Raw genomic sequence first — 16,754 nt, forward strand, 5'->3', positions numbered from 1 at the left:
TTGTCGCTGTGAATTTGGGGAGGAGGAGGATATTTGAAGGTCGGGGCATCATAGTGGGAGAGGAAAGAAAAGTGGCCATTTTGAGTATAACAAAAGATCTGGGAGGAGGTGAAGTCACTCCACTATGCTGGAGATGGCATGATGGTTTAAGATTACCTACAACAGTGATACTCAACACACTGCTGGCCCACAATAGTGTGCTGGGTGGCCTGCAGGCTATTTTCTAATTTACTATGAAAATAAATGGAGTCACGCAGGTAATTTTTTTTTGTACTCTGAATGTAAATAAAGTAGAGAAGTATGTAAAATGCATCAAAATAGAGCATATTTGTAAACTAAAATTACCACTCGCAGTTGTATGCCTCCATGCACCAGTCAAGCAGTAGTTGTAGTTTACATCCATGTCTGTCCATACTCATATGTAGCCTTGACAGCTGACAATGCTCATACATGGATGATGCCGCAAAGAAGCTAGAAATTTTAAAACATTCTTCGCTCACATTATTTTCAAGGTGGGCACCCAAGATCAGCGCCACCAAGTCTGTATCTGTCCAAATGTCTCCCCATTGGTCACAGAGTTCTGATGTTGAATGATGACTTTTTGGTTATAAAATATCATCTTTTCATCATTATCATTTCATTTCATTTTCTTTATACCCTATTAGACATTTGTGTGAAATTTTGTCATGATAAGACAAAAGAATTCTTGAGTTTAAGGCCAAGGTCACAGTGGCATTGACCATTGATCACCAAAATCTAATCAGTTCAAAGTTGAGTCCAAGCAGACTTTTGTGCCAAATTTAAGGAAATTTCCATTGAGTTGTTCTTGAGCAATCACTTTCACGAGAATGAGAAGTACCAAGTCACAATTACCTTCACCTTTGACCAATGACCGCCTAAATCTAACCAGTTCAGAACCCATTCCGACAAAGTGGATGTTTGTGCCAAATCTAAACCGATTTCCTTACAGTGTTCTTAAGATTTTACGTTCATGAGAATGCAACAAACATCCGGTCACAGTGACCTTGACCTTTGACTATGACCACAAAAACATTATCTGTTCATCCTTGAGCCCAAGTAGACATTTGTGCCAAATTTGAAGAAATTACCTCAAGGTGTTCTTGAGATATTGCATCCACAATAATGGGATAAACATACAGACAAGAAAACCCCAAAACATAATGCCTCAGTCCACAGCTATCACCGGTGCAAATACACCTGACCCATGTCGGGCTGCTGTGACGGGCCCCAGGCCTCCTGTCATTTTGCACAAATGGCCACTGAGAAAAGCAAGTTGAGCATCCCTGGCATACAATATAGGATATCATGTTAATAGCGAGATGCATAGTTTTACAAGCAAACTAAGAGCTTTTTGTAGTGTTTGATCCAATTACCTCTAGCAGCAGACTTTTCACACTTGTCATTATTTAAAGGCTATACAAAAAGCTAGACAACAGTACCAGTTTTTAAAGCAAGATGAGACAAAGCATTTGTTTGTATGCACAATAAATCACAGTTTCGACTCCCATTTCATCCTATAAAAGCATTTAAGTGAGCTGAGACAAGCCGAAGTAATGCAAAAGCCAAATATGGGACAAATGTCACATATAATGTTGCAGAGTAACAACTCACTAGTTAGGAATTTTGTTTTGCCAAGGACACATAAAAGTAAAAGCAGGAGAGGGGGGTGTGGACCTGAATGAAGACGGCACCTTTGCTCCCAAGGAGCTAAAAGTCGAGAAGATTTAGCTGCTCTCTCAGCGGTGAATTACTATGTTTTTACCTTCACATTGCTCAGAGAAAGAGACATCCATTTCCTACGGCCTGGCAGTTGGCAAGGCAACGTTGTGATGAACGCACATACCAGGATGCTCCATGAATCCTAATGAGGCCAGCTGACCAATGACGTGGCCAAGGAAAGACATGGGCAGCATTAGCATATGATGAAAAAAATATAAAGGTTCACACATTTGCCACAATGACATACAGTTTTTTTAATTTAAAAATTCAATTCTTAAAAAATGACAGTAATTGGTTAAAGCCAGGTTTAAAATGCTGTGAATTTATCAGGCCAAAGAGAAAATCCTCCTCTTTCCAAATATGCATGAAGCATCTCCTCCTATCGAGATATCTTGGCTCATGCTGATTGGGTTAACAGTGCTAACCTACTTGTATCTTTCTTCTGCTTCCAGCTAACACAGCGCTAGGGCTAATCCCTGCTCTGGCAGCCAGTATGAACACAGCTCAACATAATGAAGCCCATTAGTCTGGAGACAAAGGCTGCTAGCGGAGCTCAAACACTGAATAACACAGGATGAAAGAAAAAAAAGAGGAGAGGAAACGCTCATCTTTTAACTGTGTGCCTTCAGTTGCCATGACCTGATATTGCCCCTCATTTGAGAGCACACACGCTGTCACACGCACACAAAAAAACATATGCTGAATGAGCAAACACAATTAACTTGAGACTGGCCTGCAAATAGTAAAGCAGAGGAACACTGTAAGAAGCAGCAATTTGGAGAGGGAAAGTGAGGGCAAGAAGACGGAAGGTGAGGACAGAGGAGGAGAAAGGAAAAGAGAGGGAGGAAAGAGGGGGGCAGCACAGCAAGAAAGCAAAAAGAGAGATGAGGGAAGAAAATGAGGCGGAGGGATAAAAAGAGGGCAAGAACAAAGGCAGTGTAAGAACAAAAAAAAGAGGGACAGGGAGAGGAAGATGGAGAGAAGAAAGGGGCAAGGGACAAGTTGAGAATAGGGAGAGTTTAAGAAAAGATTACAAAGAAAAAAGACAAACATATGGAAAGGGAGAAGGGGAATTTAAAGGATTAATGCCAGAGTGATTCATAACCAGAGAGTCAAGATTAAAAGCAAAAAAGGTCATTAATATCAAACCATGTTTATTGTTTTATTGATTGAGCAATCCCTGAATCCATCACCTATCATCTGAGTGGTCAATATGTCAGGGGAGAGAGTTCAACCTTAGACACTCCATACAACAATGAAAACTATAATTTCACATCCATAAAGGTGTGTTTTTTTTACACAACGGTATCAGAACGGTGCTCGGTGTCAGCCGATATGCAAGTTCAGCAATGATAACGGAACATCTCTAAAATTAAAAATATCATAGGATAGTTAATGTCATGTAATACTGGAAATGTTATCAATATTTGTGTGCTGTTGTGAGTTGATGCCAAACAAGGTCAGTGAAAGCAGACTGAGCAGGTACCAGGATGAAACACTCATCTAACCTGGGAACACCGAAGCCACTAATACACCCTATTGCCCATTATAATCTTTTGATACTCTGGCATATGATTGGTATGTGTGCCAGTGTGTGTGATGATAAAAACGATAAACAGAAAAAAACATCCCTACCAAGCTGTATAAAGCCTTTACTGGGACACTGATAGCAGAATGTGTCCGTGTGTGCGCGTGCGAGTGTGTTACACGTAATCTCTCGCAGAATTAATTCCTGGAAATTGAAATGAAAATAGGAAAGGAAGTGTCCGGTAGCGGGTCCTTTACCTCAAGGTCAGAATTGCAGAGTTTGGAGTGTGTGTACATATAAGTGCTGTGGCCTGGAAAAAATTGGTTTAAGATAACATTGTGCCAGAGTGGGCACTGGTATGCAATCAGCCACTGGGACATTACTGGATGCTTAGAGGACACAATTACTCACAAACACACACACACACACACACACACACACACACACACACATATGCATACAATTTGTAATAGCTCTCAAAGCACAAGACAAGCCCAAAAATAGTGTGCCTCTTGTCTCCTTGAAAACAGCTCTCTCTGTCTCACACACAAACAGAATACCATATGTGGATTGCCCAAGGGCCTATACTGTAAATCCTTCATCCTGGCAATGGCAGAGGCAATGACATTATCATTAGATCTATCATTCGCCTGTATACTGTTAAACTCCGACTGTCATTGCTGCTATACAGTACTGCAGGCCATTCACCCAAATGGAACCACTGACACGTACACACATGCAAACAGACACAGGCTGCTGACCTACATGTGACTGGCCACAGCCCAGATTCGCCAGCACTCACCCCAGGGGATGGGTTCTGTAAGGTTTGCATATACCCCTCGAACATGCCGGCTGACTGGCGGACCACAAAGTAGGTCTTGCAGTAGCCCCAAACTACACCCAGTGCCCTCCTGGCCTGGTGCAGGGGGTGGCTCCATAGAGCCTTGGGTGAAGCAGGGAGGACGGGGGTCGTACAGCAGGGGCACGGGGCTGGCACAACAGCATCAAGGTCTAACGTATCTGACAGTTCGTCATGCAGTCCCTGGTCAGTAAGTCCTGAAGGTAACGCCTGACAACAGCCTTGTCAAGATGGTGTATAGATCATACACCATTCAATAAAAATGTGTGTAGCTACCATGACTACACCCACTGATTTGCAGAGTCCAGTTTCAAAGCCTTACATTCGCCTTCCTTAAGATCTTGGGGTTTTTTGGAGCCAGAAGTGGCCATATTTGGATGAGAAGGTGTTAGTGGGGCTTGACAGGCTTCTGAAGCCAGAAAGAAAGAACTGCAGTTTTTGGCACTTCCGTGTTGGCTTCATTTTTCAGCCCCTGAGGTTGTCGCTCCAGCATTTTGGTCTTCGCAATATTGGTTTTTTGGAGCAAGAAGTAACCATTCTTGGACAAGAGGTTGGAGCTGTGGGGAAGTGAGAGGTGGATCTGGCTCAAACTGTGGCAACACCTTGCAGACAGCCAGTCACTCAAGTACCCCCACCCTTAAACAGAAATAAATTTAAGCCTTAATAAAATTTAAATGGCTGAGTTATACAAAAAAAAATTCTAACTGGATTTTAGATCATGGCAGAAAATAAACTCTGTGGCAAATGCTTATAACACTTACACATTCGTTCAACAAGACCTTCTAGCCAAAAACCCATTCAAAAAACCCATTGACTTTGTGACGAGGAAACCAAGAGTGATAAAATGCTTACTGATTTGTAAGTTTTAGGACTCGTTCCACACTTTGGGGACTGACTCACTTTTGGAGCCAGCCTCAAGTGGCCATGCCTGGAGGTTGCAGTTTGTAGCACTTCCGCATTGGCTTCATTTTTTTAGGCCTGGAGGTTGCAGCTTGGTGTAAGTATAGTGAGATAACCTAAACCTCAAAAGGTACTTCACGTTAAACACTTGAGCCACTTTTACAAATTCAGAAACAACCAGAACCTCAGAATCAGATTGGATTTATAATCCAGGAATAAAAAAATAAGGTCACTAGCTTGGCAAAGTCTTTTTTGGTTCACATATTTGCCAGTATCGGGTATGCCATGCGAGCCACACACACACACACACGCATGCACACACACACACACACACACACACACTGAACCTTGAGAAAACCTTGCAGTGATCACAGAGTTTGGCTGACCATCAAGCAACGCTGACCATTCCGCGCCAGGATCAAACTATAAAGCAAGGGGCTTGACCACTTTTGGTCAGTGGAGCATTACAGAGTTTGGCAGGCCATGACCCACGCTCCATCAGTAGTGAGAAAGCAGAGCGTCCGCTGACAGAGAAAAATAGAGTGAGAATAGAAAAGGCAGGAAAGAGAGAAACAGACAGGGTGAGGGGGCCAAGAGGAGGGAGCTGTCCTGGCAGCGTTGCTAATGTTATGGGTCAAAGGATGATTTTGGATAGATAGTAGTCTAGGATGAGCTGTGCTGGGTGGGTAAAACACAACCTGGACTCATTCTGGGTCACTCGCTAATCAAATGGTGGCACACCACACCTAAAGAGCAGCATGCCATCTGACACACAAACAGAGCTAACAGTGCACACTGTACTACATCTGATTTTTGCCATCAATAATCACACAGAGGCCCACAAGCCTCCATTTGCAGTTGGCATAACTGGACAACAGATCAATGAAATGTTGTTTGGAGCAGAACATCCATCGCACATCCTGCATTTGTATTATAACCCTGCTTTTGCACGCCGTTTCGAATTTACGCCTGCATTATCTCATGTTTGCACTCGCTTGGAGGATGCAGTGAGGATGCAGTAGATGCAGCACACCTCTGATATCACCCTCCACATGGCCATTGCAAGGGATTCCCTGTGGAAAGGAGAAGAAATAGCCTTTCTGTCTCAAGAAAGGAAAACCCCCCCTATACTCTTGTGGCTGCTACCTCGCTGTTACATGTGCTTCATTGAAGCCTATTCGTATTCAACCGCAGTGAAGTCAAGGAGAAAGTCTGTGTATGTGTATGTGTATGTGTATGTGTGTGTATAATATAGGAGTTGGCTCTATACTCCTGTGCCGGTGGGAATAACGTACTGCGCTACAGGCAGTGTGACCTTTTCTAGTTGGCATGCTTTCTCTCCTCCTCCTCTCTCTCTCTCTCTCTTTCACACACTTAGTCTCCAGCTTAGACGCAAACGCGCACATACATACACCTAGCAGCACTGTCACAGCTAGCTTTACCATCCATCAATTACCCACACTGCTTCCTAGTTTAATGGACATGAGGCTTGTACAAATCATTGGAGATAGAAGGGTGATGGGACAGTAGGGTGCGTTTGTTTCGCCTCCTCTCCTGCAGGCAGGAAGGTAAAGCATGTCTTGTTTTCCTCTGTTCGCCTTCCTCGACATGACCTTTATGGCTGTGTGCTTCCTGAAGCGACAGTTTGTGCTCAAATTGAGGGTTAAGGCCTGCCCGTTTAGAGTGCTCTAACTACCTGCAGAGGCAAAGCTGATGAAAGGGGGATGGAGAGTGAATAAGAAGGTAAAAGGTGTAGACAAGAAGCAGATAACTTTGTGCTTTGATTTTATATCATATGCGCCAACTTATTAGGGTTAGCATTATTAATAAAGTAACCAAATCAAATTTTTACAATCTTGAATTTTAGTTCCATTAAACTGAAAACATAGAATCAATACTGAAGTGAAATTGCATTTGGTGTCCTAACAACTTGTAGGAGACTGTATATAAGCCAGAGATGAAGTAGAGTGACACAGTGACGGACCAAGAGTGAGCAGTGAGAAGGAAAGACAGCAAGGAGGGTGAGGGTGGAGTGGGTGAGGGGGGGGAGTTAATGCACAAAACACACTGCATCAAACCAAAGCACTGCTCCGAGCAGGATGCGTCAGCAGTCCATTCATGTTCCTTCTATTTCCCACTAAAGGACAAAACGTAAAGAGTGAGAGAGCAAGTGGAGGTGAAGTGAAAGAAAATCAAAGATAAAGAGGGAGAGAGCACAGAGGAGAGAAAGAGAGAGGGCACCATGAGAGCAAGAGGGAGCGAGAGAGTGAGCGAAACGGCGTCCCATCTGCCCGCCGTTGCTACCACAGCAATGCTGGAAAGCTTTGCCAGACTCGTTGGAATGGCTGGATTATTGCAGGGGAGGAGGGGGTTAAAATCTGGTTGCTGTGGGGATGCCACTGTTGTCCATCTCTTCCTTTTGCTTGGACGGCCCGTCTATTCCCCTAAGCCACACAAAGCCCCAGAAAGCCACAGAACAAGAGACTGTGAGCATTAAAAAAAAGAGAGCAGAGGACAGCAGGAGCAAACTGGTTTTTGAAGAGGTAGATCTCTAAAAAGGTCTGAGTGCTTTGAGCTCACCCAACTACCTTAGGACACTGCAGAGAGAGCAGGAGGGAGGCAGGGAGAGAGAGAGAGCGTGAGAGAGTGTGAGAGAGTGAGAGTGAAAGAGAGAGAGAGAGAGAGAGAGAGAGAGAGAGAGAGAGAGGGAGAGAGAGAGATAGTCAAGCCGGCGCACGCTCTCCCTTTTGCTGCTACAACGGATCCTTTCCACATCGACGCTACTGTTAACGTCACGCCTGTAAGCCGCGCGCTCGCCCAGCGCTTGCCTTCCCTGTCTTGCTCCTCTCCCTAGTCGGACGCTGCATTAGCGAGGGGGTGCTGATCACCACGAGGAGAGGAGGGGGAAAAAAAGAACTGGAAAACAAGAAGAAAAAAGAAACAAGCCGGAGAGAGGAAGGAGAAAACTGCGCACCACCCCTCCTCCCTCTAACCCACCTCGATCAACCCAGCTACAACACCCCCCACTCCTCCCAGCCCCCCCTTCCATCCCCCACCCCACTCCCCCTCTGAAGAAATTGACGGATTATTGGGAAGTGCAAGGGAGGCAGGCTGCAGCTGCTGCTGTGTGTGCTCACTACTGCTGCTGTGTGCTTCGCGGGGATGGTGTGTGTGCGTTTGCAATTGCTGCTGCTGCTGTCGCTGCCGCGGCTGCTGCCGAGGCTGGAGCGTGTGGCTAGTTAAGAAGAGGAAGAGGCTAATGAAGGCAGTGCGTGTCGCCTAGTCTTTCCAACCCCCCGGCTGAGCACTCCTGGAGGAAGGAAAAAAAAAAAGAAAAAAGAAAGAAAAATCAAGTGGACACGACGCCACACTGAGAGCAAGGGGAAGAGAGCGAGAGAGGGAGAAGGGCTGTCAGACTGACCAACCGACCAACTGATTGACCACTAAAAAGTGAACAGAGGAATACAGAGAGGAGGGGGGTCTGTTTTTTATCCCCCCTCCAGCTTGTCAACCTCCCACTCCAAAGCATCGCAAACAAAAGGCAAAGAACATTGGAAAGGACTGTGGAATTTTCATTCAACCTTTCTTCAATCCCACTCCCACCTACCTCCCCTCTTTTTGTCCTTTCCGCCTTGGCTTTTGCTGCGCAAAAAAAAAAAAAATAGTGTTTGTGTGGTCGCCTGTGCTATGGAGACCTGGGTAAGGTGTCTAGCAGGGGGATCAACTGTCGGATTCCAAGGACAAGCGAGAGAAGAGGAGCCGACAGCGAGAAGCGAGCAAGGGAGCACTGCTGCTTTGGGAGCCTGACTGGATTCCTATCTGCAATCTTTTTTTTTTTCTTTTTCTTTTTTTTTCTAATCAACAAGGAAAGGGAGAAAAAAAACACTCACAAAAGGGCCTTTCGAACCTTTCTCTTTGGATGTGTGGATTTACAAAAGGGCTCATCTTGGTTAAGCTCTTTGGCATTGATACCTGTTTTGACAGAGCAAATATAAAAAGGCTTTCTTTGCTGCTCTTGGGATATACATACATCTGGTGTGAATACCACAGCTCTTTCTGATTGCAAACAGGAGGGAAACTATATATCTCAGTTCAAGGACCTGTAATAATAACTTGAGGTAGGTGTCTAGTGTTTCAACCCCTCTTTGCATCAATTTGTAACCCTCCCTTCTGTCTTGTAATACGGTTTTTGGTTGCTTAATTTATCATCATGTCCTTCTCATGCACACGTTTCAGAAACGCCAGCCCTCTTTACCCTCCCTTCTCCTTCTGCCCCTGAGCACAGTTCATGGGAATAAAAGCTTAATTGAGGATAGGTCAAGCCCTCTTGCCCCTTAGCAAGTACCCAAAACTCACGTTCTCCCCTTGTCCTCCTCCTTGACTTCCTTGATCTGGTCCCCCTTAACACTACTACCAGCCAACCAGCTACTCTCCCTGATCCCCAGAGCCCCCAATCACCCCCCCCAAACACCCCCATCCCCCCCCCCAGATGATGCTGAATTATGAACGTGCCACATCATGAGTCTCCTGGGGCGGGTAGCTGTGCATCGTGCCAGGAAAGCCGCCCTGCTCTGTGTAGTCTTCCTGATGGCGCGAGCGTGGAGCAGCGCCTCCCTGGCCTTGGCGGGGGCGGCGGTGTCTCAGGGACCCCAGGGCTGTCCACCGCAGTGTTCCTGTAGTAATCAGCAGGGGAAGGTGGTGTGCACCCGACGTGGCCTCACCCGCGTGCCCCCTGGCATTCCTGCCAACACGCGACACCTCAATCTAATGGAAAACGCCATCGAGGCGGTGCAGGCTGACTCCTTCCGCCACCTGCACCACCTCGAGGTGCTCCAGCTTGGGCGCAATGCCATACGGCAGATTGAGGTGGGCGCGTTTAATGGACTCACCAGCCTCAACACACTGGAGCTGTTTGACAACCGGTTGACAGTGGTGCCCAGTGGGGCCTTTGAATACCTGTCCAAACTAAGAGAACTGTGGCTGAGGAACAACCCCATTGAAAGTATCCCCTCCTACGCCTTCAACCGGGTGCCCTCCCTCATGCGACTGGACTTGGGAGAGTTACGGAAACTGGAGTACATCTCAGAAGGAGCTTTTGAGGGCCTACAAAACCTCAAGTACCTCAACCTGGGCATGTGCAACATACGGGGTGATTTGCCAAACCTGAGTCCCCTAAAGGGCCTAGAGGAGCTGGAGATCTCCGAAAATCTGTTCCCAGAGATAAGGCCAGGCTCCTTCAAAGGCCTGCGTGCACTGAAAAAGCTATGGGTGATGAACTCACAAATAACAGTGATAGAGCGCAACGCTTTCGACGACCTGTCTTCATTGGTGGAGCTTAACCTTGCCCATAACAATCTGAGCGCTGTGCCACATGATCTGTTCTCCCCGCTCAGGTACCTGGTGGAACTCCATCTCCACCATAACCCTTGGAACTGTGGCTGTGAGGCTGTATGGTTAGCACGCTGGCTAAGGGAGTACATCCCAACTAACTCAACTTGCTGTGGTCGATGTCACTCGCCTGCCAGCATGAGAGGTCGACAGCTGGTGGAGGTGGACCGAGGTGAGGGCGCTGCAGTCCAGTGTTCGGCTCCTTTCATTGCTGATGCACCAAGGGACTTGAACATCTCAGCGGGTCGAGTGGCTGACCTTCGTTGCCGCACAGCCCCAATGTCTTCAGTGCGCTGGCTCCTACCCAATGGAACTATCCTGACACATGCTTCTAGTCACCCGAGAATATCAGTCCTCAATGATGGTACCCTTAATTTCTCAACTGTACTGGCAGTAGACACAGGCACTTATACCTGCATGGTGTCCAATGCAGCTGGGAACTCCAATGCCTCGGCCTACCTCAATGTGAGTGCAGCTGAGCTTAACACATCCAACTTGAGTTACTTCACCACAGTGACTGTGGAGGTCTTGGGGCCAACCACTGAGATGCCCAAACCTAAAACCACCACGACCACAGCTGCTGCTGCTGCAGGGGCTGGGGCGGCTGGAGGAGGAGGAGTAGGCCTTGGAACAACAACGACAACTGCCTCTCCTTCAGTCTTTCAGCCAGTCTTCATCTCCACTCCAACAGTGCTACTGCAAAGCACTGACAGCCCATCAGGTGCAGCTAAGACATCTGTGGCGCCAGGACTCCAAGGTGCCACTGGCAAGCCAGGCAAGTCTGGCCCTAGCTTGGACGAAGTGATGAAGACCACTAAGATCATAATAGGCTGCTTTGTAGCGGTGACACTGCTGGCTGCTGTCATGCTAATCGCCTTCTACAAACTGAGAAAGCGCCACCAGCAGAGGAGCACAGTGGCAGCTGCCCGCACTGTGGAGATAATCCAGGTGGATGAGGAGGACCTTCCTCCACCAGCGTCTGCAGCTCAAGAGACAGCTCTAACGTTGCCTGAAATCCGGGACCATAACAGTATACACAAACTGGACTTTATCAGCCACAAGACTGACTATAGCTTTCACAAACCCAAGGCCGAATACAAACCCCAGCCTGATTTCACCCTTCACAAGCCGAAGGCTGAGTATACCACATACAAGCCAAATATGGACTTCAGTAGCCACAAATTCATCCCAGATTACAGCACTCACAAATCTACACCAGATTTTAGCCTTCATAGACCAAAGCCTGACTACAGCCCATTCAGACAGGACTACAGCACTCACAAGCCTAAAGCAGAGTACAGCCCATTTAAACCAGACTTTGGCACTCACCCAAAAACTAAATCAGACTACAGCCCATTCAAACCAGATTATGGCACTCATCCTAGGCAGAAAACTGACCTCAGTCCATTCAAACGAGATTATAGCACCCAACCAAAACCCAAACATGACTACAGCCCATTAAGATCGGACTACAACACACAACATAAACCCAAGGCCGAATACAGTCCATTCAAGCCTGACTTTGGCACTCACCCAAGACCTAAACCCGATTACAGCCAGTTTAAGCCTGACTATAGCACTCAGCCTAAACCCAAAACAGACTACAATGGCCAGAGATCTAAACCTGACATTACCTACAAACCCAAGGACCCTTACTCTTCTCATAAGACTGCAACTGATTACAGCGCCTTCAAGACAGACTTCAGCCCCCACAAAGCGGATTACAGCGCCTTCAAGTCTGACTTTAGTCCACACACTCAGAGACCTAAACTTGATTACAGTCCCCATAAAGTGGACTACAGCCCCCATAAAGTGGACTACAGCACTCTAAAGCCCAAATATAACACCTACAAACCAACTGGCCATGGGGCTAAATGGACAGAGAACAATGTTGGGAACTCTTTGCCTCGAACCTTGCCCAGCACCATCACAGCAATGGCTGAGCCCTTTGTCATAAAAACTCACACCAAGGAGAAGGTGCAGGAGACTCAGATTTAAAAAAGCCCCCCCGCCCCCCCAAAAGCTCCCAACAGCTCTGAATGCAGTGATAAGAAAAAAAAATATTTATACTGAGCCCCCCCTCTTTCATCATTCCCTCATAAAATCATGCAATAGAATGCACAACGAAAAAAGGACAGGAACTACTTTTTTGTACAGAGTGCAAACTTAAAAAGACTGATGATTTCTTGTTGTACATGCTTATAAATAAATATATATATGGACAAATTGAAACTACCATGGGCTGGTGATAGAGAAACATATATTAAAAGAAATTGAAACTATTTTCTAACTTGTAACTTCTATTTAAAACAATGAGTTGTTTAAGATGCTGTCTTGACTTTGACAAATGAGGGTAGTCTTGTTTTAAAAAAAGGGGGCATTCTGTGTGATTTTTACACCATGCTACAGAGAATGCAGTGATAAGAAAAAAAAATATTTATACTGAGAAGACTTTCTTTAACAAAAACCGAAAAAAGGTCAGTGTCGATCTTTACAGGTTTATCTTGTAAAAGCACCAAGAATTTGTACTGTGCCAAATGTTATAAATGCAATAAAAAGGATTTTTGGAAGAAAAAAAGGAAGTATTAGAGAGAGATGTTTTTTTCCCCTTCTCCTGGTGTATACTGTAACGATCAGCCAAATGCTTTAGACACTGCAGTAAGACGCTGCAGCTATACTTTAACCCTACGTGTGCTGAATGACTCAGGCAGAATGAATCACGGTGCAGGAGTGGATGGTGGGTTTTTTTTCCCTTTTTTGTTTTTACATCTCTCAACATCTCCTTTAATTATAGTCTTTATATGCAACAATAGAGTTTGTTCTGTGTCTATTTTACACCTTCAGTGAGTGTCATGGTGCTTCATCAAGGTGTGGCTCATCAAAAGCGTATATTTAATCTAAGTTCTTAAGTTCTACAAATGTTTTAGATGTGAAAAGATAAAGAACTGGTGTGTAGCAGTGCTATCATAGCATCTAATGTTAACTGAAATGCTCATTACATAATGCCTTTCAACGATGCAACAGAATGTGTTAACTATGTCATTTTCTACATTACAATCTAGTACAATGAACCATGTATCTAATTGAGTGAAAAAGGTGATAAATTCAGGTGGAATACTGTTTGGGTGTTAAGACTGTCTTGCACTTTGCCAAAAAATATAGATCCTCATTTCACTTTTCATTGCATTGCCAGCTGTTGTGCCTTCATCAATCAGTAAGGGGGCTTTTTATGGTGACAAATGCATTCGGGTCTCGCTGTTAACTGTGCATTTTTCATCTTCAACAATATCACCTCTCTCAATCATAATAGAGCCCCACCGTTCTCTGCCTAACAAAGAAAGATATCATACAACATGCGCTGTGCTTAGTACGCATGTATTAGAAAGGCAAGCCAGTTTGTTTTTGGAAACCACGGTGTGTGGGGGGGATTGAAGACCAAGCAGTGCTGTTGCCATTCTTTCTGCTGTAATGACAAAACTGGGGATGGTGTTTCAGTCACCAATGATAAAAAGAAAGGTGGTGTGAACTACCCCGGGAGCACAGATCAGTTAAGAACAGAATAGCATGTTCAGAGTGGGCAACATGTGGGTGAGAGATGACAAAGAGAATACTACAAAAGAACTCCAGGGGAGTGATTGCAAGCTGTGTGGACCGGAATCATCACAGCCAACACAGATACTACCTTCTTATTAAGCCTAAAAAAAGCTGAGCGTTTCTAAAGTAAACACTAATCGAAAAACACAATAACTAACCTCTGTAGATGCGTGACGTTATCAGAATTACAGTCACAGGACTGTGCTGGCAGGCAAAGCTTTGGCCTAGTAGCGTAGTTGACGAAACCAGTTTACATAACCAGTAAGAAGTGTTGCAAATGGAGAGCTGGGTAGAGAGAGTACCTGCGAGGGCCACAGGAACAATATCAATTACATTCGTGACAAAGGAGCTAAAAAAAAACGAGAATGTTTGAACTTAAATGAGAGAGGCGGGGTTGACATCATAAAAACATGGCAGTTAGCTGCGAGCTTGTGATGTGCTTAACCTGTAGTAGAGGCTGTCAGAAGAGGAGAGTGATGTATGTGTTTGTGAGGGTGACAGTCCAGCTCTGAGGAATTAGGAAGTGACAAAAAAGAGAGAGAGTGTGAGAGAGATAGAGTAAGAGATGGAGGTTAAAGAGGACAGCTGAAGAGGGAGCATATTGTGCAAGGGTTTATTTATTTATTTATTCATTTATATTTAGTTGTTTGTTTGTTTTTTTTAGAAGAGAGCTTGGAAACGGGTCACATGTTGTAAAGAAAGAGCATTTGCTGTAAATGTGCATTATAATCTAAATGTCCTCTAACATTGTGCTACATTACTGGCTACAGAAATGATGATGAATATGATGACCCTAGTGAACAGAGACTACTTTTGGAGTTAAAACATTGACAGAATTGAGCAGTGCAGCAGACAAATATATCACAGAAATATTATTGAATCACATAAAAAGGGAAGAATAACATTTCTTCCTGAAAATATATTTAGAGGCACTATACTGGAGTCTGTGTTCCATATTAGGGGGAAAAGGACATCTGGCATGCTAAGACAAAGTTTAACGTTTTCAACTATCCTGAAACAGCAATTCAACAAAGAGCATTTTTAGGGCCCAGATGTAGGTGTGGTTACATTATCCCAAAATGACAGTTTTAGTATCTTCTACAAATTGTTATCCAATTGCAGTAAAAATAACTGGCTGCAGTGTAATCAGGGCTGTCACAATGGGTCGGTTAGGCAAAAATCAGACACATTGATTCTATTCTTGCTATGTCTATTGATGACTCAGCCTGCATTTTAAATATTAAGCTTTTTCTGCAGGTGCGAGAATGAGCTTGATAAATCAGATTTATGCATGTACGTATCTCTGGCATCAGTTTTCTGTTGTGTATTGGTCAAACAAGAAGCATGGAAACAATACGAGCAGCACAGTGCAGAGGTAAAATGTGGAAAAGGGAATGGAAAGAGTGCAAGAGTCTGAGAGAGGGAGAGCACGATAATTCATTTCAACTTTACATTTCACATGACTAATTTTGCTATGTCAAACCCTGTCTGCCTCTCTACTACCAGCTCCTCAATTTAAAGAAACACAATCAGACAAACCCATTTCATACTTTACTGACCATTTGCCATAACCCTAACCCTAGGACTGTACTTATGCAAAACTAGACAATGCTTTTCAGGTTGTCTCTAACGTAAAGCATGTGAGAGGAATGTCCAAACAAGTGAATCAGTTTGTTGAATCCAAATGGACGGTGTGACGGATTGTGAGCAGTTGCATGAACAGATGCAGGCAATGTATTGAGCATTAAGCTGTCTTATGGAATTCCTTCGTAAGCTCGGCCATGCTGTATTGCACTTTGTATGCCTCAGTATGGTATAGCAGGACGGGGCTTATGCTATACCATACTGTTCGATACCGAAGTATGTTGGTCACATATTAAGCTACGCTGTTCTATAAAAGGCCCTGTCATAATAATCAGTCAACATGGCTACAGGGTCATCAATCAGCCAATCAGCTAGGGAGGAACTGAAGGGCCCCGTCTCCATGGGAAACACTCCTCTCTCCCCTCCATCCTTTCCTCCGCGTCATTTTCTTCTTTTTTTTTTCTTGTCTGTGTGCTTCATTAGCAATCATGGAGCCATTTGAAAGAGGAAGCAAGGCAAGATGCACCTATTTACCCACAGCTCACAGAGCCTGGGGAGGGTAGCGAGAGGACAGGATGGGAGATTAGAGTTGGAGGAGGAAGGAGATAAAGTGGTATAGAAATTGAGATGTGGGAGAGAAAATTTAAGTGAGAAGGAGAGCATGACAGATTGCTAGAAAGAAGTTATTAAGGAGAAAGCAAAAAGGAAAGAAATGACGCCAAAACAGAAAAAGGGAGCAGATCTAAGAAGCACAGGGGGAATGTTGCAGGGCTGATTGTACATAGCAGTGTTTGTGGGAGACTAAAAGAAACAGAAGTGAGAGGAAAAGGGAATTAAGGGAGAATCAGGACAAGATGAAAAGATAACAGGAGGGGAAAAGAAAAAAAAAACAGAAAAAAACAGAAGCAAAATTTGATTAAAACAAAATAAAAATGAGAGAAAAAGAAAAAGGGGGGGAAAGCAAAGCAGAGAGAGCGAGAGGAAGAGAGAGCAAAGGCGCTCAGGAGAGGAGTGAGCAGAGCAAATGTGATGCAAGAGTGCCAGCTACAGATGGAATGGGGGATATATAGCCTGGCCATCATGGCTCCTGCATGATTGGTGAACGGCCCGGACTGCATCACAAGGGGTGTGGTGATGATGGGGGGGTGTGTGTGTGTGTGT

At 44.9% G+C, this 16,754-nt stretch overlaps 2 protein-coding genes across 2 annotated transcripts in view; one reads left to right on the forward strand and one right to left on the reverse strand.

The window, feature by feature from the left end:
* Positions 1-16,754, reverse strand: part of snd1 (staphylococcal nuclease and tudor domain containing 1) — a 245,358-nt gene that overhangs the window by 122,511 nt on the left and 106,093 nt on the right. The window lies entirely within an intron of this gene.
* lrrc4.1 (leucine rich repeat containing 4.1) lies at positions 7,801-12,438 on the forward strand. Its single transcript, XM_042511216.1, has 2 exons — positions 7,801-9,145; positions 9,264-12,438. The coding sequence occupies exon 2, from the start codon at positions 9,546-9,548 to the stop codon at positions 12,411-12,413; it is 2,868 nt and encodes a 955-aa protein (XP_042367150.1). The 5' UTR covers positions 7,801-9,145; positions 9,264-9,545; the 3' UTR covers positions 12,414-12,438.

The sequence above is a fragment of the Plectropomus leopardus genome, chromosome 22 (assembly GCF_008729295.1).
Source record: "Plectropomus leopardus isolate mb chromosome 22, YSFRI_Pleo_2.0, whole genome shotgun sequence".
In the NCBI taxonomy this organism is placed as follows: Eukaryota; Metazoa; Chordata; class Actinopteri; order Perciformes; family Serranidae; genus Plectropomus; species Plectropomus leopardus.

Excerpts from the sequence above, each read along its gene's own strand:
- lrrc4.1 (XM_042511216.1), top strand. The coding sequence starts at position 9,546 with ATGAGTCTCCTGGGGCGGGTAGCTGTGCATCGTGCCAGGAAAGCCGCC.